This window comes from Myotis lucifugus, unplaced genomic scaffold (assembly GCF_000147115.1).
Source record: "Myotis lucifugus unplaced genomic scaffold, Myoluc2.0 scaffold_101, whole genome shotgun sequence".
In the NCBI taxonomy this organism is placed as follows: Eukaryota; Metazoa; Chordata; class Mammalia; order Chiroptera; family Vespertilionidae; genus Myotis; species Myotis lucifugus.
Genome location: NW_005871149.1, coordinates 684,244 through 708,350, shown reverse-complemented (window position 1 = coordinate 708,350; position 24,107 = coordinate 684,244). Strand labels below are relative to the sequence as shown.

At 36.9% G+C, this 24,107-nt stretch overlaps 1 protein-coding gene across 1 annotated transcript in view; it reads right to left on the bottom strand.

Annotated features, from left to right (window-relative positions):
* Window positions 1-24,107, bottom strand: part of TRIM33 (tripartite motif containing 33) — a 44,195-nt gene that overhangs the window by 13,434 nt on the left and 6,654 nt on the right. Inside the window, exons 5-12 of the mRNA XM_014458932.2 lie at window positions 19,044-19,160; window positions 15,958-16,072; window positions 12,403-12,549; window positions 11,852-11,969; window positions 10,020-10,294; window positions 9,022-9,186; window positions 5,657-5,857; window positions 1,551-1,683 (exon numbers count right to left, since the gene is read on the bottom strand). Coding sequence (XP_014314418.2) covers window positions 1,551-1,683; window positions 5,657-5,857; window positions 9,022-9,186; window positions 10,020-10,294; window positions 11,852-11,969; window positions 12,403-12,549; window positions 15,958-16,072; window positions 19,044-19,160 — 1,271 coding nt within the window. The remainder of the gene's footprint in view (window positions 1-1,550; window positions 1,684-5,656; window positions 5,858-9,021; window positions 9,187-10,019; window positions 10,295-11,851; window positions 11,970-12,402; window positions 12,550-15,957; window positions 16,073-19,043; window positions 19,161-24,107) is intronic.

The following is a 24,107-nucleotide window of genomic DNA, read 5'->3' as shown; positions in this document are numbered from 1 at the left end:
CTGATAAACCAAGGTTGTGGGTATGATAAGTAGGACAACAAATCAATCTCTCCCTCTGTTCCTCCCTCCCTTCCTCTATCTAAAATCAACACATAATTTTTTTTTAATTTCCTGAAAATCAGACCCGGCGTAGCCCTGAAGTCAGGTATGGCATTTGTAATCATTGGCAGACCGCAACCAGTTTCTCTCAGATGAGCACCGTCCCCAGAGCCTCACAGCAGCACGGTCCGATCAATGAAAACTGACCAAGAGAAAGCTATTTGCCATCTTTCCCTACGTTATCTGATAAATATACTACTTATATTCCTATTATTTATTCTTTTTTTTCAGAGTTCTAGAAGAATTACTTTAAACCTCAAAAATTATATGACTCAAAAAATCTATTAATGATGCATCTCATGCAAAACTCACATTTAAATTTGAACTATTCTTTCTCTAGAAATAATGAGGTAATCTGTTTTAGTAAGAAAAAAATAACATCTCATTTATACCAGAAAAATATATCCCATAACCACTCTGCACCATAAATCTGGGGGGAGCTGCTTCAATCATTCACTCTTGGTAAGGTCAATAAACACCTGGGTTTCGGAAGAGAGCTACATCTCATGGACTTGATTGGTCACTTTTTAACAGTTTCCAATAAATTTAAGTTTTTGTTTTAAAATTACCATTTGAAAATTCACTTGCCTTTCCTCAACTCTTTTTTTAAAACAATTTTTCCACTTTTCATTATTTTACCAAGTGTTTTGAACTTGGGTTGAAACCAAAGAATTCTTCAACTGATGATCTATATCATAAAATATAAGACATGGAAAGTAAATGGAACTACAGGTCCAGCAATGAACATGAATAAAGCCGGGGAGAGGGGTACACTGGAGTTCTGAACCGTGTGCACTACGATAGAAACTCCTACTACTTCAGTTAGCTGAAGAATGCCTAAAGTATTTGAAGAAAAATAGAGCAGTCAGAAAATACATATATGTTATGAGGTTGTTACTTTGGTGCGTCAACTTGGCTAGAATATAATACCAGTTGTTTGTCCAAACACCAGTCTAAATGTTATTATGAAGGTATTTTAAGATGTGATTAACACATAAATCAGTAGATTTAGAGTAAAAAAGATCAACTTCCATAATGTGTTTGGGCCTCATCCAATGAGTTGAAAACCTTAAAAGACTGAGATCAACCTGGCTGGAGATCCTGGCTAGAACCTGGCTAGAACCTGGCTAGAGAACCTGGCTAGGCTGCTGATCAACTGAAAAAAAAAAAAAAGGACTGAGATCACCAGAGGAAGAATTTTGCCTCTACACTCAAGGCTGCAACATCAACTCTTCTCTGGGTCTCCAGCATGGCTACCAACCTGCAGACTTCGGACTTGCCAGCCCTAACAATCACATGAGCTATTCCTTAACATCTCTCTCTCTTTCCCTTCCCGCCCGCGCACAAATCTCCTATTGATTCTGTTTTTCTGAAGAACCCAAATGCATATACTGAGAGACAATTTTTGTTAAGGTGTTAAAGAAATGAGGCAGTACCTCAGTTGGTTTTACCTGATGATCCTGGAGATAGGGCAGAGGGACCTGGAGAGGGATTCATGGTACTTGTAGGCTGTGGGGGTAGGTGGCTGCCTGAGATGTATCTACTTAGTAGATTATCTAAACTACTTGAACCAGCATCTTCCAACTAAAGAGAAAAACAAAAAAGATAAATTTGCTTTGATTAAACAGAGATGTTATTCATTTAATTACTATAACCACTTACACTCAGTTTCCTAATAAATAGATTAGCCTACATCTAAGTCAGCTTAACGATTGCTTCCTTAGGTTCCCTGAGGCTCCACACAGTATAAAGTTGATGTGAATAAAGCCATAATAATATGCAACAAACACCTGGCAGGTCAGGACAGACCCAGCGATCCACTAAGCTCTTTATGTTCTGCTATGAAAACAGGGCTGACACACTGACATGTCTGCCTTTACTCAAAACTGATGCAGGACCCTGTTTTCCAACATCCTTGTTCCGTCTTCCTCCCTTTATTTCAACAAACATAGCTCCCCCAAAACCATTCACCTAAATAGAAATTTAATGTCAATACCTCACTTTAAAGCTCTCAATTGTCTATACTCAACAGAAAGCCCTTAGCCTGAGATATAAGGTCCCTCATTACACACACAAAGAGGGGCAGTCGACAGGCTGTAGATTAAAGATAGAAGCCTTGGCGCCAACTTTGGCCTGATTTCCAATTGAACATCAATTTCCTATCTTTAAAATATTTATCTCTACTGAGGACTGTGATGATGAAATGAGAAAATACATATGTAAGAAATAGTAAACATATACTATTTAATTATGAAAATTACCATAAGTAAAAGTTTATAGTATTCCATATAAAAGATCATCAAATTATTCTTAAATAATTGCTACCCTTCTTGCTCGTCTGTTTGTATCCACACTTGTCCCTTTTAATCTTCTCTCCTGCTAGAGGCAAGATCACTTTTTGAAAACTGAACACATATTTATTACTTGCTGTCCTTTCCTCTCAAAAACCACACTGACTTTCATGACTATAAAACAGAAAAACATGGCATTGAAGCAGAAACTGTGAAAGAAATTATACATACAAAAACCAAGGTAGAATTGGATTGACAGAAAACTAATCAGAAGAAAGCAGCTCAAAACATATCAGAGGCAAGGGAGGACTCTTCTAAAAGTAAATAGATTCAACATCCATTAATGAAAAAAAAAACTATCAACAAAGTGGGTATAGAGAAAACATACCTCAACATAATAAAGGACATAAGTCATAAGTGCAGAGACACATCATACTTAACAGTGAAAAGCTGAAAGCTTTTCCTTTAAGATCAGGAAAAAGACAAGGATGACCACTCTTGTCACTTTTATTCAACATAGTATTGGAAGTCCTAGCAAGAGCAATTAAGAAAGAAAAAGAAAGAAAAGGCATCTAATTTGGATAGGAAGAAGTAAAACTGTCACTATTTGCAGATGACATGATATTATATAGAAAACCTAAAGATTCTACCAAATATCCAAAATGGCCCTTGCATTTATTTTCTGCTTTGTTACATAGTTAATGCTACCCCATCTGCTTCCTGTATAGCTTCCCATGTTTCCTTTTACTATACCATGGAAACTATAGGACAGGAGAGAAAGTGGTTCTTCTAGAGATAATATAATACGTTGTTTCCCTTTCTATTTTCGGTTCATATAGTTAACTATGTCTTACTGTGGCTGGGCTTTTGTGTAACACCTCTAATTCCTTTTAAACACAAGTGACAATAACAAGTATTGGCAAGAACGTGAAGAAACTGAAATCCGCACACACTGCTGCTGAGAAAGTAAAACGGTACAGCTACGTGAAAAACAGTTTGGAGAGTGGCTGCTAATGGGTACAGAGTTTCTTTCGGGGCAGTGGTCGGCAAACTGCGGCTCTCGAGCCACATGCGGCTCTTTGGTCTCTTGAGTGTGGCTCTTCCACAAAATACCGACTTCTGCACATGGGCCACAAAGTTTCAATCGCACTGTACGTGCACGCCCGCATGTGGTATTTTGTGGAAGAGCCACACTCAAGGGGCCAAAGAGCCACATGTGGCTCGCGAGCCGCAGTTTGCCGACCACTGTTTTGGGGTAATGAAATGTTCTGAAATTAAGTGGTGATAGTAGCACACTCTTGTAAATACACTAACAACCAATGAACTGTACATTTTTAAAAGTGGGGTTTTATGGTATGTGAATTATATCTCAATTTTTAAAAGTAAATGATAACTTTAATAAGAGAAGGTGTATCAGAGAAGATATGGATTCTATTCTCTGCCCACTTTAAAAAATTAAACACTGGAGGGCACACATTCCAGAGCTTCTTGTCTTGACCTCATAGCTCTTCTGGGCAAGATGACAAGGAAAGTATATGTGCCTTCTTCCCTTATGATGCCCAACTTTTCAAAGATGTGGGACATATACACTTCCACCACCTGGTCTGTGTAAGAAAGAACTAGACCAGTGGTCGGCAAACTGCGGCTCACGAGCCACATGCGGCTCTTTGGCCCCTTGAGTGTGGCTCTTCCACAAAATACCACATGCGGGCAAGCACGTACAGTGCGATTGAAACTTCGTGGCCCATGCACAGAAGTTGGTATTTTGTGGAAGGGCCACACTCGAGGGGCCAAAGAGCCGCATGTGGCTCGAGAGCCGAAGTTTGCCAACCACTAAACTAGACCAAGGTCAGAGCAAATTATGATAAGTGTTCCATTAGCAACCTTCCTTCTCCCTTTGAAAGTTTCTTTAAGAATTGGAATCAGCCGAGACCGGTTTGGCTCAGTGGATAGAGCGTCGGCCTGCGGACTGAAAGGTCCCAGGTTTGATTCCGGTCAAGGGCATGTACCTGGGTTGCGGGCACATCCCCAGTAGGAGATGTGCAGGAGGCAGCTGATCGATGTTTCTCTCTCATCGATGTTTCTAACTCTCTCTCTCTCTCCCTTCCTCTCTGTAAAAAATCAATAAAGTATATTTAAAAAAAAAAAAAAAAGAATTGGAATCAAGTCCTGCCTATCTTTTTACTAGAGGTCCCTCAGCGCCCCACCACTGCCGCTGGTCGCCCGCCATGTTCCACGCCGCCCCCTGGTGGTCAGAGTACGTCATAGCAAGCGATCAAACTCCCACTCTCCCAATCGAACTCCCAAGGAGACACTTTGCATATTAGCCTTTTATATATATAGATAGAAGATCATTAATGCCCAGGACTTCAGCATACATAGTGCTTAGTAAAATGTCAATGACTCCTTAAACATGTACACACCTCTCTCTGGTTGCCCAAAGCCTCTGAAAACTAACAGCTTTCCAGGCCTCCAATCCCAAACTATCTCCCTGCAATCTCTACAAATATTAGGGAGAGAACTGGACTTGTAATCAGGAATCTAGATTTTGAATTACAACTTTCCCAACACATTTACTGGGTGACTCTGAGAAAGTCACTATCCTCTTACTTTCATCCATAAAGTAGATATGTTACATCTATATATATAAAATCCTAAGCAACCGGTCAACCAGTTGATCGTTGGACCAGTTGCTATGACATGCACTGACCACCAGGGGGCAGACGCTCAATGCAGGAGCTGTCCCCTGGTGGTCAGTGCCTCCCACAGTGGGAGCGTCACTCAGCTGACTGAAGGGCACCAGACATCCCCCAAGGGGTCCAGGATTGCAGGCCAGGCTGAGGTACCCCGGGCCTCTAGTATCATATAAAATGATTTCAAGCATTAAACTAATATCTGTTAAAGTTCTTTGTAAATTATAATAAGCTTATAACTCAGCAATTTTATTTTTTACAGATATAGCCCAAAAATTTCCATATAGCCCAGTACTCTTAGTGCCAACACAACTACAATTTGCTTAGCCAAAAAAGATCTCTCCAAACATCAGGAAAGCAATCAGGTTAAAATAATTTACAATGAATTCATGATTTTTGAGCAATATTGGAGTTATATTGAGGATTGCTAGTTTTAACACAATGTAACTTTTAAAAATTCAAATATATTCTAAATTTAAAATGCCTCAACTTAAAAACAACAACCAGAAAAATATACTCAAAATCCCTAATTAAGACAAGGTTTTAAATCTTTCATTAAACTTAAATACAAACCTGTATGGGTGGAATATCTGGTAGTGATGGAAGGTTTTCTGGGTTGGTAACTGAGGGGATTAACTCTATTGCTGTAACAGATGGGCTGGTGGGACCTCGATTTGCACTTGCCATAGTAGCGGTAGTAGGGCTGGTTGGATTGATTGTGGTGTTGTGCACTGACACAACAGGAAAGGGTCCAGCATGTCCTGGGTTTGAGTGCTGTTAGGAAAGAAGATGCTATCATTATTTAATCAGCGGTGATACCTTAATATGAATAAACCTTGACAACAATTTTTAATTTAAGTTAGATTGTACAAGGGTCTGATAACTATGGTTGAGAAACAAAAAAGTAAGCCCTCTCAAACTTATACAGGAAATAAATAATAATTTAACTCAGCCTTTTCATTTTTTCTATTTTTTTTTGTTGTATTTAGGAAAAGCCAAACTTGACAATAATTTTCAACCCGTCAGCCTGATGACATGATCTTATTCAGAACAAAGATGCATGTAAACAGATGATCTGGAAGCCCCCGAGTTTTCAAACAGCATTTCCTGAAAGACACTGTTTTGTCTACATTCCTCTTTGACTTTTTTTTTTAAATAAAAGGAATTAATTGTGTATTGTATAATTTATATGTAAATAATGACTCTACAAACAGAAATATGACATCAATTCCTGACTCTAACACGTGTGACATAATCTCAGTTATTTAGAAATGTGAATAATGATGAACAAAAATGAACATATCTGTCTCATTGTAAGGGCTGTTATGAGGATCGTTTAAGATCATGTAGATGAAAAGCTTTGGAAAATAAATTTCTATACACATATAAATCATTTAAAACATTAAAAAATGTAAAATTCTAAACTTCGGGGATTCTGTAGGGACCTAAAGCATAAGAGCACTGTTCTTAGGTGGCTGGTGAGTGTGATTCTGTAGCTCCTGCCCTCTTCCAAAGGGTGTACCTGGCCCCCCAGTAATACTTGAAGGCTTTCCATGTATTAAGGGGTGAACACTTCGCCCTGACCAGTTTGGTTCAGTGGATAGAGCGTCAGCCTGCGGACTCAAGGGTCCCAGGTTCGATTCCGGTCAAGGGCATGTACCTTGGTTGCGGGCACATCCCCGGTGGGGGGTGTGCAGGAGGCAGCTGATCGATGTTTCTCTCGCATCGATGTTTCTAACTCTCTATCCCTGTCCCTTCCTCTCTGTAAAAAATCAATAAAATATATTTTTTTTAAAAGGGGAGGGGGGGTGAACACTTCTAGGGCAATTAATGCCCAGAGCTTCAATCATATGTACTTTTTTCTAAAGAAAACCCAATTTACCTAAGAATGTGCTGTGGTCTGCAAGTTCTTTTTTCATTATTTCGCAACTACCCTTCTCCACAAAAAAACAGCAAACCTCTGACCCATTCCTAATCTTATCTAGCACATTGCCCCAAGGTAAAAAACAAACAGAGAGACAAGTTAAGGTACAATAAAGCTGTCACACTGTTGATCAAGTGCTTGACCAAAACCTGTGTAACAAATTTTTAAGTGGGTTCTGATATTTGATGAGCAACAAAAATTAAGGAACACCTGAAAAGCCATCAATTGATAAGATATTTTAAAGTTTTGACAGCTCATTGTGAGATTCATTCAGCTTTGATAACCTAGAAAATGTTCAAAGAATTGAAATTCTTATACTTCCCAGACACAATTTTTTGTGAACATGTCTCCTGAGCATCACATGAAAACAAAAAAACAAGCTAGTAATAAAAACTGATGTTGAATTCTGACTTACTCTAACAATAACAAACACATATAACTGAAAAGACTCTATTTTCCTCAAAAAGAAATGTAGATCTAAAAGAATTTTACTCTTTATGTTTCCTAATATTCTTAAAGCATGTAAATAAATATGCTGCTTAAAAAACTGAATAGGAATAATTGTAATACAAATTTGGTCCAAAGAAAAAGTTTCAGTTTAATAATAGCCTTACTATGGCTGGAAATTTAACAATTTTTATTTTATAATAAACATTTTTTCCTGCAGAATAACTGCAAAGACTGATTGATTTATAACTTAATCTAACATAAATACACATATTTTTATAAAATGCTACAGAGAAAGTAGAAGAGATATTCAAGTCCCAGCGTAAAATTTTGACTTTCAAAAAGGAGCTTGCTGTGGTATTTGGGATGCCAGTGGATTCATTTACTAGAATAAAATATAAGAGTTTTACTTTATAATGTCAATATTTACAATATGCCAGAAATTATGTCCTTTGGAACTATTTAAACTTAAACTTATAATGTAACTTTTAAATGTCAATCTTTAAATGTGAGAGAGCACTAATTCTTCAAAAGTTGAAGGACAGTATGTCAACTTTGGTATGCAGATTGATGTGAGTCAGTAAGAGTTCACACATTTCTGAGTAACCCCCTCCTAGAAATTCTGATTCAGTGGGTATGGCTCAGAATCTGTTTCTGATGAGGCCTCCCAATCATTCTGATGGTCTTTAAAAAATCTTTAAAAGAGCACTAGCTGGTTTAGCTCAGTGGATAGAGTGTCGGCCTTTGGACTGAAGGGTCCCGTGTTCGATTCCGGTCAAGGGTACATGCCTGGTTGCAGGCTCAAACCCCAGTAGGGGGTGTTGATCAATGATTTTCTCTCATCATTGATGTTTCTCTCTCTCTCTCTCTCTCTCTCTCTCTCTCTCTCTCCCCCTCTTACTTCCTCTCTGAAATCAATAAAAAAAATATTTTTAAATGTTTTTTTAAAAAAACCTTTAAAAGAAACATCACTCCAACTGTTATAAAATAAACTGCATTCTTTCATAACTAGAAATCCTGTATCAAAGTAGCTTCATTTTAAAATCATGCCTCCTATACAAAGGTAACCTACTATTCAGACAAAGAGTAAAAAACATGTCCCTAAATACATTTATTTTTAAGGCTGGGTATATCTACATCCCAGAAAGAACAATACTAAGTAGAGAGAAGCAAAAAAATAAAAATAAAATTTTAAAAATACATTATTTTGTTCTCAAAACAAAATGTATTGGGCTCAAAATGTCACATTAAAAGAGCAGAGGAACAATTTCTGGAAACTATGGTTCTAATCTTGGTTTTACCGTTATCTCTTGTGACCTTGGGGAAATAACAAGCTCCTTTATTATTTAGATCTATAGAATGAATTGGCTGGACTAGATCAGGGGTCCTCATCCCATAGTATATAGAGGGGTTAATGGCATCAAAGAAGTTGTTAAAATTGAATACAAAATTTTATGTCTTAATTCTTAAAGGTATCAGTGACTCTCCCCCCACCAACTGATCAAGAAAAATGATGTCTTTTAGTTTTAAAATTGTATGATTCTTACAAATGTAACTCTAGGCATACTTGTCTTTGGAGGTGTGGCTGCATCATGGAATATTGAGGGCCGCTGTGCCTGGGTATCCCTGGTATTCGGGCAGCATTCTGAGCCAATCTCATCTGATGGGCTTGGAAAGCTCCACAGTTCATGTTGTTTCTTTGCATTGTTTGCACACTGATCAGTCTTGGAGGCTACAAAGGGTAGAAATTACATTTCTATAATAATATTTTTATAGATTTATTTTCAATCATTAAATGTTATATAAAAAGACTTGTCAGGATACAGAAGGACATAAAGTAAAAAGGTAAGTCATTCTCCTCATCTCTAGCTCCAAGCCCCTTTTCTCTCAGTATATGTGTGTGTTTAAAGCATTAACTTATCCAACCCTACATTAACAGCTCTGATTTGGATGGGGGAGGAGAGAATAAGAGAGGTACACGGATGGGAATGATTTGAACAAATGCCTAAAGAATATATCAGGCCCAGCCAGCGTGGCTCAGTGGTTGAGTGTAGAACTATGAACCAGGAGGTCACAGTTCGATTCCCAGGCAGGGCACATGTCCAGGTTGTGGGCTCGATCCCCAGTGTGGAGCGTGCAGGAGGCAGCCGATCAATGATTCTCTTTCATCACTGATGTTTCCAACATTCTCTCCCTCTCCCTTCTTCTCTGAAATCAATAAAAATATATTTTTTTTTTCAAAAAAGAATATATCAGTATTGGGCAAAAATAATCTGGCTCTTGGGCCCAAAATCACATGTATGTGTAAAACAAAAAAGATCTAGTTTGGAGGAATAAAAACTTGTGTACTAGTGAGTTAATTTTGTTTCCCATGGTAAGTATTTACTTACTGCCCTTCCTCACACTTCCCAACATCCCTGCGATCCCCAGAACAAATATTTAAACTCTGACCTTGCTGTTTTCTCCATGCTAGTCACGTGAAATGTGTAACTCATTTATGGAGGACAGAATGTAGCCCTGAGGTCTTCACAATGTGTACCAATAATGTAGTGATACAATACTCACCTGTTGTTGTAACATCTGAGGAGCTGCTTGTCGTGGGTGCTGTTGTGTTGTTGTTGTTGTTGTTGATACAGGGGCAGGTGGTTGCTGTATCCTCATCTGTTGCAACTGCTGATGCTTCTGTGCATACACTTGTTGTTGCATGTGTTGGAGTCGAAGTTGTGCTAAGTTAATCTGTCCAGGAGTTTTACTAATGTGGTTTGTCCCTGGAGGAACTTGCCCAACTACAACATTAGGAGTATACCCAGGAGCTGGTTTACTCTCTATTACTAGATTACCTGGAGAATTTAAAAAATGAGAATAATTTTCATATAATCAAATAAATCATCTACTTTGTAGATTAATCAATATCTTTTCCTTTTCTCAGACAACCCTCAGCACTCAAAGCTTCCAACAGTATAGCAGGAATGGGAGCTAGGTTTAAAGATGATAAAGATCAGAAACCTAGTATAATCCAAAGACAAATAATCAGCTTTTGATTGCTCAGATATATTACCTGCCCTTATGCTTTATTTACGTAGATTTATAGAAAATTTAAGAGTTGAAAGAGATGTTATTAGAGGAAGCCCATCTAGTCAGTCTAAATCAGCAGTTGCCAACCGATGGTGCACGGACCACAGTGGTCCGTGAGGTCCGAAAGGTTGGCAACCACTGGTTTAAGGAAACCTTTGGAGCAGCGGTCACCAACTGATGGTCCGAGGACCACTGGTGGTCTGTGAGGTCCGAAAGGTTGGCGACCGCTGGTCTAAATCAATTCTCCTTTGACAAGATTCAAGGATACTCAAGATTACTATTGCTGATTCCACCTGCTTTTGAATTGCCAAAGTGTGCAGGGCAGAGTATTGCACTGCTACAAAACTGTCTTCTGTGGAAATACTGAATGTTTTAAATCACTTATGTCCTTAGAAATGACACTTTTCCTGATTTCTCATATCAATATCCCTGTACCTCTCTTGCTCTTCCCTCCCCCATCCAAATCAGAGCCCACTGCTTTCTAAAAACAGCAGGCAAATTTTAGGAAGGTTTGATCTAAGGTAGAGTTGGCAAACCTTTCCTATAACAAGCCAGATATTTTAGGCTTCATAAGAACTGTCATATGTTCTTTGTTTTTTATTTATTTGCTTTTACAACTCTTTAAAATGTAAAAAACCAATTTAGCTACCATGCCACACAAAAACAGTTTGCTGGTGCCTGATCTAAGGCTTTAGCCAAATCTGAATATATACAAAGACTACTTTTTCACAGAAGGCTGTCCACCTCTGCTTTGATAGCTTCTGTACACAGTTCTAATTGTTGGAAAAGTTTTTGGGGTTTTGCCTTGTTTTAAACTGAGCTATTGGTCTGTCGCTCTGTAACTTTCACCTATGGTCCTTAGGTCCACGCTGTGAAGTAACAAAAGCAAAGTCCATTTCTCTTCCATGTGAAAAGAGCTACTTTTATCTTTCAAACATTCCTCAGGACACAACTTTCAGACACATCAGCATCCTGGACATCCTCCTCCAGAGGACGATTCGGTACAATTAATATACAAACTACTAAGCATCTAACAAATTCTTCCAGAGAATGAAGATCCGTTTGCTAAGTTTCAATGAAAGAGTCAATGCCAATTTAATAGATGTCAGGAAATATTAAAAATGATACATTTTTAAAAACTATACAGGAGACTCTCAACATTCTTAAAGATATAATGAACATATAGTTTAGGTGAGTTTCCATTGAAAAACATATTTTCTGAGTGAAGTTAAAAAACTTTCAATATATAAAATTTGCTTTAGATACTTCCTCCTCCTAATTCAGTGTTCCAAGTTATATTCATAAAACTAATTCTTTCTCACCTAAATTGACTACATTCTTTGCCCAGAAGGTGGGATCACAATGAAAACGTATTGCTCCATTAGCAGCAGGGACGGGATCACAACGAGCTTTCAAAATATGGCGCAACTGAAAAGTAATCTTAAAGGGAAAAAAAATTCACATTAGTCTTAAAATTAAATATCACTTAAAAAAACATAAGATAAAGACATAAAAGCTCATGTAGCCCCACAGTGTCAGTCAAAGACTCCCTATGTTAGCAATCAATGCACATGTGTGCATTTCTGCCATTTCTGATGATAAACTGCATACAATACTACGTATCTTCAAAACAGAATACTGTATGATTCCACTTATATGAAATTCTAGAAAAGACAAAAATCAGACTAATAGTTGCCTAGGGCCTGGGGTAAAAGGGAACAAGGAAACTTGACTGGGTGGTGGAGATTTTCTGTACCTTAATGTGGTGGTGAATACATCTGCCAAAATTCAAAATCTACACTTTAAACAGGTGCAGTTCCCGAATGCATAACAAAGTCAACCTACAGAAAAATAAAGACAACATGTGCCTCACCAGCCGCTTGCTGTACAGGAGGGCTGTGCTGCTGCCACTCGCAATTGCCCAGTTTGTAAAGTTCATCACATGCTTCACCTGCCGCGAGAGGCCTGTGATGTCATTCTGCTGCTGTATTAACTTCATCTGTCTTTCTTTTGTAACAGTCTGAAACAGAACAAGAGGGTCGCCCAAGAATTCTATATGAAAAAAATCAAGTCATTATTTCTATTGAAAATGAACACAATACTGCCTGGCCAGTGTGGCTCAGTGGTTGAGTGTCGACCTATGAACCAGGAGGTCATGGTTAGATTCCTGGTCAGGGCACATGCCCAGTTGCAGGCTTGATCCCCAGTAGGGGGCATGCAGGAGGCAGCTGATAAATGATTCTCTCACACCACTGATGTTTCTCTCTCTCTCTCCCTCTTCCTTCTTCTCTGAAATCAATAAAAATTAAAAATTAAAGAAAATGAGCACAATACCTACATATATATTTTTTAACATATAAGTTAACAAGTTCCTCATTATTTAATAAGCCTATCATCAAAAGAAAAGTTACTCACAAAAGTGGGACTAAAACTTCGTTCTCTAGAGAAACTGTTACTTATATCTCTTTTTTCCTTCAAAAGATTAAATGTTTTTGTTATAGTGTCTTTCCATCAGGCTAATCCAGAAATTTTCAACCAGTGTGCCACAGTAAGCACACTGGTGTGCCACAAGAATTTTTAGAACATGCAATACCTGAACTCTTTTCCCTTAGAATGTCAAATAAAACATGACAACAGCCAACACAACAATAGCCATCCAATGTGAATGAATCAAAAGTATACCTTTTGGTGGGTGGGGGAGGGGGAGAGGGGGGGAGGGAAGGTGAGATCATCAAAAAATATTTTTTTATGTGCCGAAGAATTTTAGTTATTACTTTATCTGTGCTGTAAGATGAAAAAGGTTGAAAATCACTGGGCTAATACATTATACGAAGTATATAGCACAATGAGTTGACTTTTAGAAATAATGTTATATAATCTTAACCCACTACACTTTCAGGCCGAAGAAAACTTTCTGTTACCAGTGCCACCTACTGGTGTGGCATGAAGCTAATGTTCAAATCTCTTCTCTTAAATGCTCAAAGTGAGAGAGATAAATTCCACAAGCTCTTAAGAGTAGAGATTAGGGAAAGTTTTGATCTGACAAAAAAACATAAAGAACAAATGAGTAAGTGAGGGTTGAAGGAAAGACTAATTTGGAGAAAATGCTGCAAAGGGAAAAAATAAACTGATTTTTTGGGAAGTAAAACTCCCAGAAAGGATAGGTGATGTCCTATGTCCTTTGACATTCAGCACAGCAAACAACCTATCTACTTCGCTCTTAACCACTTTTTCTTTTTCTTTTGTTCAAAAATGACTCAACTTGATTTATTAGACAATTTTTTTCTCTAAGAAAACAAGTTGCCCATTTTATAATATAAAATCAATGAATAACAGTATTCAACTGACAGAAGTTTGACAACTTCCCTGGAAATCATCCCTCTTATAAAACTTAGGAAAAACTCTATTTTACAAATTTAGAAACATATTACACTAGAAAACGTCTACTGTTTAAATTATCAGCACATTAGGAGAGTGTATCAGATTTAACATTAGGTATTTATGTATACTTTAGCATTAAAAGGCATCTTTTAATACTAAAGTTCTTGAAATGGTTTAAAAACATTATTTTAGACCTATCGTTAAAATGTATTTACAGTAAGTTAAAAGATATAAAAAATCATTACATGCCCACTGCTCTCTCTGTTCCCATGGTCCTTTTGAAAATAAAAATCTATCAGGGTTAAGTGTAACTGGCTGGATGTGTAACAGGAAAGAGACCATAAACTCTAACAATATGCGTTAGAGAACTTTTAATCTCACAATGTGTCTCAATGGAAAGATGAAATTCAGAAATAAAACTACACTGACATCATTTCTTTCACTTGTATGTAATTATGTGTCTAATATTTCTAAGTGCTCTACGAGAAACAGAACAGAAAAAAATCTACTATGGAAAATTTGAGGTTAATAGTAATGAAGTTAATACTTATGAAGTAATCAAAAAATACTCATGTAAGCCCTAGCTGGTGTGGGTCAGCGGTTAGAGCAGCGGTTCTCAACCTTCCTAATGCCGCGACCCTTTAATACAGTTCCTCATGTTGTGGTGACCCCCAACCATAAAATTATTTGCGTTGCTACTTCATAACTGTAATTTTGCTACTGTTATCAATCATAATGTAAATATCTGATATGCAGGATGTATTTTCATTGTTACAAATTGAACATAATTAAAGCATACTGATTAATCACAAAAACAGTATGTAATTATATATGTGTTTTCCGATGGTCTTAGGTGACCCCTGTGAAAGGGTCGTTCAACCCTAAAAGGGTCGCGACCCACAGGTTGAGAACCGCTGGGTTAGAGCATCGGCCCACAAACCAAAGGATTGCAGTTTCGATTCCTAATCAAGGCATATACCTGGGTTGCAGGTTCGACCTCTGCCCCCCTGTAGGGGTATGTGCAGGAGGCAACCAATTGATGTGTCTCTCACATCAATGTTCGTGCGCGTGCGCACGCTCTCTCTCTCTCTCTCTCTCTCTCCCCTCTCCCTCCCTTCCACTCTCTTTAGAAATCATTGGAAAAAAATATATGTTCAACAGTGCAGAAAATATAACCCCATATCATGTAAGCCTACTGAAGAGCACAAAATTTTGAGAACCAATCAACTACAGTCAGTAAAGATGATGAATCTTTGATTAAAACTTAATTTGGGTCTCACAAATTGATTGAATTCACATCTAAAAATTTATATCTACATATTAATCTCAAATATGTAAAACAAAGACCTAATATAACAAAACTATCAGTAAGTTTAAAGTGTACAAATTTCACCCAGCTGGTGTGGCTCAATGGTTAATTGTCCACCCATAAACCAAGGGGTCACCGGTTGGATTCCCAGTCAGGGAACATGCCAGGTTGTGCACTCAGTCCCCAGTGGGGGTGTGCAGGAGGCGGCAAATTGATGTTTCTCTTTCACCGATGTTTTTATCTCTCTATCCCTTTCCCTTGCTTTCTCTCTAAAAAAAAATCAGTAAAAATCTATTTTACAAATAAATAAAGTTTACAAATTTCAAAATGAGCAGCACTTTTTGCAAAACTATGGAATATTTTTTTAAATTAAGTGAAACATGCAAATGACTCAAGCAGACTCCCAATATACATTCATATGTATGTAAAAGTTAAATTGAGAATTTGGGAGGTGGGGGCGTTAGCTTTGTCTTCAGTTACATCACATTTTAATAATAATTCTTTAATTCCTAAGAGGACAATACTAATTTATACAGCTAAAATCAGTGGTATTAAATTGTGGTGCAAAGTAACTACCTCAAAAAAAGGTCTATTTATCAATAGAACATTTAAAAAAAAATTTTTTTTAGTTTACTTCCGTATCCCCCCAACCAATCTAAAAGACTTTTCAATAAACATTAAAAAACAGCTAAAGATAAATAGAAGCAGTTTTTGTTTGATTTTGGCTTTGAACCGTACCTCTAGCTGCTGTAAGAGAGATTTTCCTTTCTTATTAATTTCATTGATAAGGGTGAAAATGGCCACTTTTATTTCCTGTTCTACTCGTTTGTTAGTCTCATTTACTTCTTTTATCCTGAATAAGAGAAATGCATCATTAGGTTATCAATTTATCTCTAAATCATCAACTTACAGAAATTCAACTGGGCACTTAACCGAGCAATTAAAATTAAACCTTTGCCAAAATGTATTACTTATGTTTCAGCAGACCTGATCACTCATTTTGGTCCAAGCAAGTTATGTATATGGACTAAGAATGGATTAAATATTCAGTCATTTTAAATTAAATTCATAAAGGCCAGTTTATTAATCTAGATGGTAATCTCCATTAGTTCCCATGACATGAATGTGATATACAAATATCTGACATCAATGATTGCTGGTATCAAATCTGGCACACTGGTTCTATTTAATCTTAATGCTTTTGAAGAACAATGTGCAAAAAACAATGTTGTAACCAATAATTACCTTTTCAAATAATAGGAATTAAGCTTAGAATCATTAATTTTCATTTATAACTTAACCATTTCAAATATAGGTTGTAATATGCCCCTTTCACAAATCTTCTCAAAATGGTTTCTTATTGTATACAGTTAAAGGCATAAAACATTTTCAATCCATTCTTTTAAAATAGCTGTTAGATGTTCTAGAAATAGGTATAAGCTTCCACTGTGGTTAGAAAAGTTTTGGTTGCATATTTTATTTACAAAATAAATAGGGGAAAATCCCACCAATATGAATAAATAAAATATTAAACCATAAGGAAGCCTTCAAACTCATTCTACTTCTGTACAAACTATAACCCACACTTTCAACCCCTGAATTGATCTTTATTTGCCAAATTCAAATCTGAGGACTTTAATACACTTAATCATAATAACATAGTTTTCTCTCTTTTGTCTGTATATCACTGCTTGTTTGGGCACTTATTTAAAAATTTTATTCAATTCTGTCCTTAAAGTCATTTTTTTTTAATGGGAGTACTGATTACTAATGATAAGACATATGGGACTCAAACTTACAATGATTTTGGCCAAAAATTGAAATCATTAAGCAAGCTGAAAGCAGAGAGCAGTTAGCCATAGTCAGACTCTCATTGGATTTAAGCATGTCTACTATATGTTCAATTGTGAAGGAAGAAAAATAGAGAAAGGTCATCAAAAAATATGTCTCGGAGAAGCATCATTAATACCTTTGTTTAAAAGTTTTCTGCAGATGAAATCATCAATCTCCCCAACCCTTTACAATCTTATAAAACATAAACTTCTTGCTTTATTTCTCTACATAAATTCAGAAACATATATACAAAATATGTCTAAAACATATAGACAAAAATATCAGACTGCATGTGAATCAACTCATGTCCTTTCTCTAAAAAGGACATCTATCTGTAATTTATGAGAAGACAGTTATCATCTCCAATATCACCCACAACATATCAACATACCCACAACACCCTGACATATCCATAAGAACCAACCATCCATGATTAGTGTCTGTATATTTACATATACACTGAGTGGCCAGATTATTATGACCACCCCATCAGTACTTCATTGACACTTCCAAAAATACTGAATATTGAAAACTTCCTAAGCAAATATTCTCAAGGTTTTATTATTATTATTATTTGCATAACTAATTCACTTCATTGTACTGATGGGGTGGTCATAATAATCTGGCCACTCTGTGTATGTGCAACTTAAGATGAAAATTCTAGCCATAACCGGTTTGGCTCAGTGGATAGAGCATCTGCCTGCGGACCGAAAGGTCCAGGGTTCGATTCCGGTCAAGGGCATGTGCCTTGGTTGCGGTCACGTCCCCAGTGGGAGGTGTGCAGGGGGCGGCTGATCAATGTGTCTCTCTCAATATTTCTCTCTCATCGATGTTTCTAACTCTCTCTCTCTCTCCCTTCCTCTCTGTAGAAAATCAATAAAATATATATTAAAAAAAAAAAAAAGAAAATTCTACCACCTTACTGTCCAATATATAATTTTCTATTTTCTAACATATAATGTACCATTCATTCATTCATCTATTTAATATTTTTTAGTATCTACTAGGTGCCATCTTAAATAATCATAAATGAATTTTAATATTCCAAAAGTACCTAAAAGTTCTAGTATTTGTGAATCTGAATAATGAGCATCTATCAACCCTATTCATAAATCCAGGAATATACAAGTTTTAATTATGCCAGCTCCAAGTGTTAGTCTTCCTACATTAAGGGCCCTCATTTTGTTAATCTATTCACTTATGAAACTTACTCCCATTTGCCTTATCAACAAATTTGGTTTACTTAGAAATGAACCAAAATAGGATTTTTTAAATACTAATGGTGTTATTGATAAAAATAATAGCAACAATAAAAATTTGAGAGTTTACTATGTGCTATATATTCATCTTATAATAATACTTTAAGAGAAGTACTGTTTTTAATGCTTGTTTTACAGATGAGAAAATAAATTTGTCCACCCTCTTCATAGTCTCTCTCCTGTGTCTTCCATAGTCTCTAGTTAAATTTTATAATTCAGCCTTGGCCAGGTGGCTCAGTTGTTTGAAGCATTGTCCCATACACCAAAAAGTTGCAGGTTTGATTCCCAGTCAGAGCACATACATAGGTGTGGGTTTGTTCCCCAGTCGGGGTGCGTACAAAAGGCAACCAATTAATGATTCTCTCTCACATCGATGTTTCTCTCTCTTTAAAAATCAATAAAAACATATCCTCAGGTGAGGATTATATTTTTTAATTTATAATTCAATTCCTTATGTATTAATTGCATTTTTCACATTTAATTAAGGTTTACAAAGACTAGAGTCTTATTAATTACAAAACAGTCAAAGATGTATCCTAAAAGACTATTCAAAAATTTGGCCAATTAAATTTTACTTAACAAATATTATACTCAAACTTACACCATTTACCCCTCCAAAAACTAATATTTTTAAATATTCTTAGTATTAATATATATTTTTAAAAATTTAAACTGAACCCACTGTATTTAATAATCCTTTAAGTGAAATTATAGTTTTAAGGCAACACTTACCTATTCTGCACCTGAGTAGCTGCAAAATGAACGTAATTCTTCTTCTCAAGAAGCTTAGCTAGTAGATTCTCAATTGCACCTTTCTGGTTTTGAAAAGCTTCTTCCAAAAACTGGTACCTTAAAGCCAAAACAAAAACTACATTTAAACAGGAAATTATTAAGATTTTGGACACGAAGAACTGCTGCACAGGTAAATCTTGAAAGCTTACTTAAATGATCAGCATTGTATGCTGGCCACACATACATTACATCAATAGCAACTTTTAATTACCAGTACCTCCCCATCTGACCCAACCCTGAAAAGACATTGTAAGATTAAAAAAATAGCTTAAAAACTGTTCAAGTGCTCTTACATTAGAGTTCTGATTCAGGATGATTTTTTTTTTAATCCAAATATTAGCAAAAGTTTAATAAACAAGCTGCTTTCTCTCTGATGATAAATGTACCTTATGAAGACAATATGCGTAGATCGGAAACCTTGATTTGTCATCATAGCTCTAAACCTAGCTCCCTGAGAGGACTAACAGCAGATATGAATTTATGTCATTTCTACCAGCTATTTGGATCTCATCTGAAAAACTTTTTTACTTTAGAAGAATTTACAGAAAAAACAAAAATGAATTTGGCAAAGGTTCTTCTTTAAGTAGTTATCTACTTTCACTGAAAAACTAAAACCACCTACGATGACTTACCAGTATTCTTAAAATACTTTTAAAAAGATTTTGATGTCCAAAATGTAATAAAGGTTCTTATTAACCAGTCTGGAGTAGCACTAAGGCATCAGTATTCTTTTAAAGCTCTCTAGGTACTTATATATCTAAGATTGCAAATATCTACTTTAAAGCTTATTTACAGATATTCATCAATCCATCCCATTTTTAATTTAAAGGACACATTCCAAGAAGCTATTTCTTTAGGAAAATATTTTTGAGAAATGTTACTTACATTGCTTTATTCAAAGGACCACCATTATAAACCATCTTACTCTTTAAAATGCCTGACATCAGGTTTTAAGCAACCACTCTCAAACCATATTGATGCTCAAAAATAATCCACAAATACCCTTCTCTAACTATACTAGTGTACACAAACTGCAATAGGGGATAGGAGATATTAAGGAAACTTTCACTCGCAGCCATGACAGAGTTAACGAGTACCTCACTAGCCCTGCCACCAAAAACTATTAAACAAGACAAAGATATATGAGGCAATTGTATTCAGTCATTGGGAAACCTTTGCCAAACTCATTTTTCAAAGAAATTCGGCAGTCCTTTGGAGAGAATCACAATCAGCCTGCCTCTCTGTCTGTAGACAATTTCATGATAACTGGCACAGAGAGCTAGAGACCAAGCAGAGTACAAAGTTTCTTTGAGCTGAGGAGGCAGAAATCAGGGTTGGGAACTACTCAGCACCTGGAATCCATGGAGTAGGGCCCTGGAATAGAAGGAGCTGTGCAGAGAGAGGCTGAGGAATAAGTGAATCCCTCACAAAACCATGTGCAATGTCTGTGCTACACATGTACAGGGTAGGGTCTTGCAGCTGCTATAAAAGTTGACGATGGAAGAAAAAAACCCAGAGGCCAAGCAGTTCTGGCCGACAGAATTCCAGCTGAGCCAGTGGGGGAAGGGACTTTGTTCACCTCCCAGGCATCTACCTAAGAAACCAGAAAGGCCACATCTTAACGGAAAATAACTATAGGTGGAAAAACTTCTACCCTAGGCCTATCCTGTCCTAACAAAGCCTAAAACTAAACCTTCATATGATCTTTCAAGAAAGAGCTTAGAAGTTAAGTTCAACCAAGTTACAGGCTTGGGAAATACCTTGGGCTTTCCACAGACCATCCCTAACTAAGTGTAAAAACAAGCTTACAAAAAAAAAAAAAAGGTAATCAATCAACCAGTAATTCAACTGCCCCCTAGAACAATAATTAAAGAGTCTGCAGAGAAAGAGAATCCAGTTTCAATAATATATTACCCACAATATTCCGGTCAAGGGCATGTACCTTGGTTGCGGGCACATCCCCAGTAGGGAGTGTGCAGGAGGCAGCTGATCGATGTTACTCTCTCATCGATGTTTCTAACTCTCTATCCCTCTCCCTTCCTCTCTGTAAAAAAATCAATAAAATATATTTTTTTAAAAAGAAAAAAAAGAAATGACCTCTAGATTCTAGATTTAGTAAAGCAATGGTATTGGTGACCTTGAAAAAAAATTTAGGTAGAATTCTGTCAAGTGTGTACATATTTAAGAGGAAATGGGACAGTAGAAATGGCTCTCTTCAATTATAAAAGTTTTGCTGCAGCCCTAGCTGGTTTGGCTCAGTGGGTAGAGCATCAGCTTGAAGGCTGAAGGGTCCCAGGTTTGATTCTGGTCAAGGGCACATGCCCGGGTTGCAGGCTTGATCCCCAGTAGGGGCATGCAGGAGGCAGCCAATCAATGATTCTCCCATTATTGATGCTTCTATCCCTCTCTCCCTCTCTGAAATAAATAAAAATATATTTAAAAACAAAAAGTTTTGCTGCAAAGAGGCATAGGAACAGCTGTTGGCAGGAAAAGTAGGTTGAAGAAAAGGTTTTGTATTTTCGTTATTTTTAAAGATAAAAAAAAGTGGCAGAATATGGAAATACTGATAGGAATAACTACTAAAGACTGAAAAACTGACATCAGCAGAAAAGGACAAACTGCTGAAGCAATGTCCTTGGCTAGATAACACGAGATGGAATCTAAGTGTGTGAGTGGAGAAATTGGCTTTATAGAGAGACAGGCATATAATGGTGTCCCAGTTCCAGGCATCACAACCAAATTCAAGAAGGGAAAGGCTAGAAAAGGCTGACACCGGCAACATTTGTCCCTTTCATCAGGAAGGCAAAGGCTTTCTGAAAATCACCCACAAAGCAGAATTCCACTTCTGTTTTATGGCCATGAACTGTGGATCAGAGCTACCCTAATGCCAGGAATGCTGAGAAAGATAACTCAACTTTTCCAGTCTCTATATTGGCAGACAAGAGAGACAGGAGTTGAGAATTCTCAACATATCTCAAAATGTATGGCATATGACAATGGCTCTCTTCAAATGTGAGATGATCCTCCCATCCATTCTTACTTAAATGTATTTAAAAACTGCTTAGAGCCCTGGCCAGTGTGTTCAGTGGTTAGATGCTGCCTGCGCACCAGGGGGGTCTCGGATTCAATTCCTGGTCAAGGGCATGGACATGGGTTGCAGGTTCAACCCCCACCCCCGGTTGGATAGTGTGTGGGAGGCAACCAGTAGGTGTCTCTCTCACATCTATGTTTCTCTTTTTCCTCTCCCTCTCCCTCTTCCTCTCTTCTCCCTCCCCCTCCCTTCCACTCAATAGGAAAAATATCCTCACTCTTTGGGAGAGGATTTAATTTTTAAAATAATTAAAAACAATAAAAAACTGTTTAGAATCATGTGTGAGAAATAGCAGAACTTATGAACTGGTGAACTTCACTGTAAGGGAATCTTTTTAATTAGAAATGAACCCCAAATGTCAACATTTAGAGGCTTCTTCTGATCATTCACTTTCTCCAGAGAGTTAAAAGGCCTCTATTTCCAGAAAGGGGAATAGAGAGAAATAGTAAAATAGGAAAGTATCACTACTGGTAATCTGGAATCAAGTTGGGGGAAGTGAAAGTCCCAGTTTAGTGTGTAGATTTAATCTTAATCTTTACAATTTGGCCAAATTCCTCATCCCCACCCTCCATTTAGACCTAATATCCCCAAGTTCAGAGCCTTTGATTTTACTTATTCAAAGAATAAGCCCAACTTTTGTGATACCTATTACTTCTAGAGTGACTTCCTTTCTATCTCCTTTACCCTTGGATTGTAGTTCATTCAACTCAACTAAGCCAAATATCAGAATCACTAGATATTCAACTTTGTTTTTTAAAAATTAACTGAAATCTTCATTGGTGACTTCTTGATATTTATAAGTCTATACTTTTCTTTATTCATTTACTGTTAGGAGAATTATTAGAGTAAGGAGGGATAACCCCATGGTTTAACTAGAAACCATGTAACGTTTTAAGGTACAAAATGTCATTAAGTTCTAAAGCTGCTTTCCTTTTTAAGAACTTACAAGACCATAAAGAAATGTCTAAGCCAACAGAAGTTATTAACTTGAGACAATATAGGATACACCTGGTGGACAAAAAGAGCTTACCACTTTAATAACAAATAGAAGCTAAAGTGCTGGTACCAATGAATTCCCTGTTACAATAACCTTGTGCAGCCTGTGAAGAAGTGGATGGCTCATCAAGACTAACACACTATTAAAGCTTTAATAAAGTAGTGCCACCATAGCATCAGCAGTGCCTGATATGGTTTCAACAGTATAAAAATACATACAGCAGGCTAGAGGGACATGGTACTCAGTGACCGATCCCAAAAATGTTTTCTTCTCTGCCTCAATCTCAAAAATATGCCAACAGCAATTTTCCTTCCTGTGCATGGATCCCAACTTACATTTACTATACTGCCACAGGGTTATTTCAATTCACCAGTTTACTGGTATAATTTGGTTAGAAGGGATTTAGACTTCATGCAGGTTCTAATAATAATAATACATTGTATTGATATCATGATAATATCAGAAACTAAGGATGAAGATAGGACTGACTTAAATGCAATGGAGACACACACGACCAACAAAGGCTTTTAATAAATCCAGCAAGGGTCCAAGTACTCGCCCAAACTGGTGAAATTCTTAGGAATAACCTAGGCAGAATAGCCTTGACATTCCACAGGTAACAAATACAGTTTTTGCCAACCACCTTTAGAACTAAACAAGAAGCCCAACATTTGGTTGGTATATTTGAATTTTGAATATTACCACATCTGGTAATATTACTAGTACTAATCAATACAACCACCCCAAAGGTGATCATTTGTATGTGAATGGGGGGCAGGCCTTGTCTGAATTTCAAAAAGTAGTCTATTTCCAGATGCGTTTGGGGCCCTATGATCCACACTTGGAACGATTTTGTAAGTATCAGCAACAGAGATTGCGCAGACTGGAGTTTATGGGGGATGGGGGTGGGCTAGAG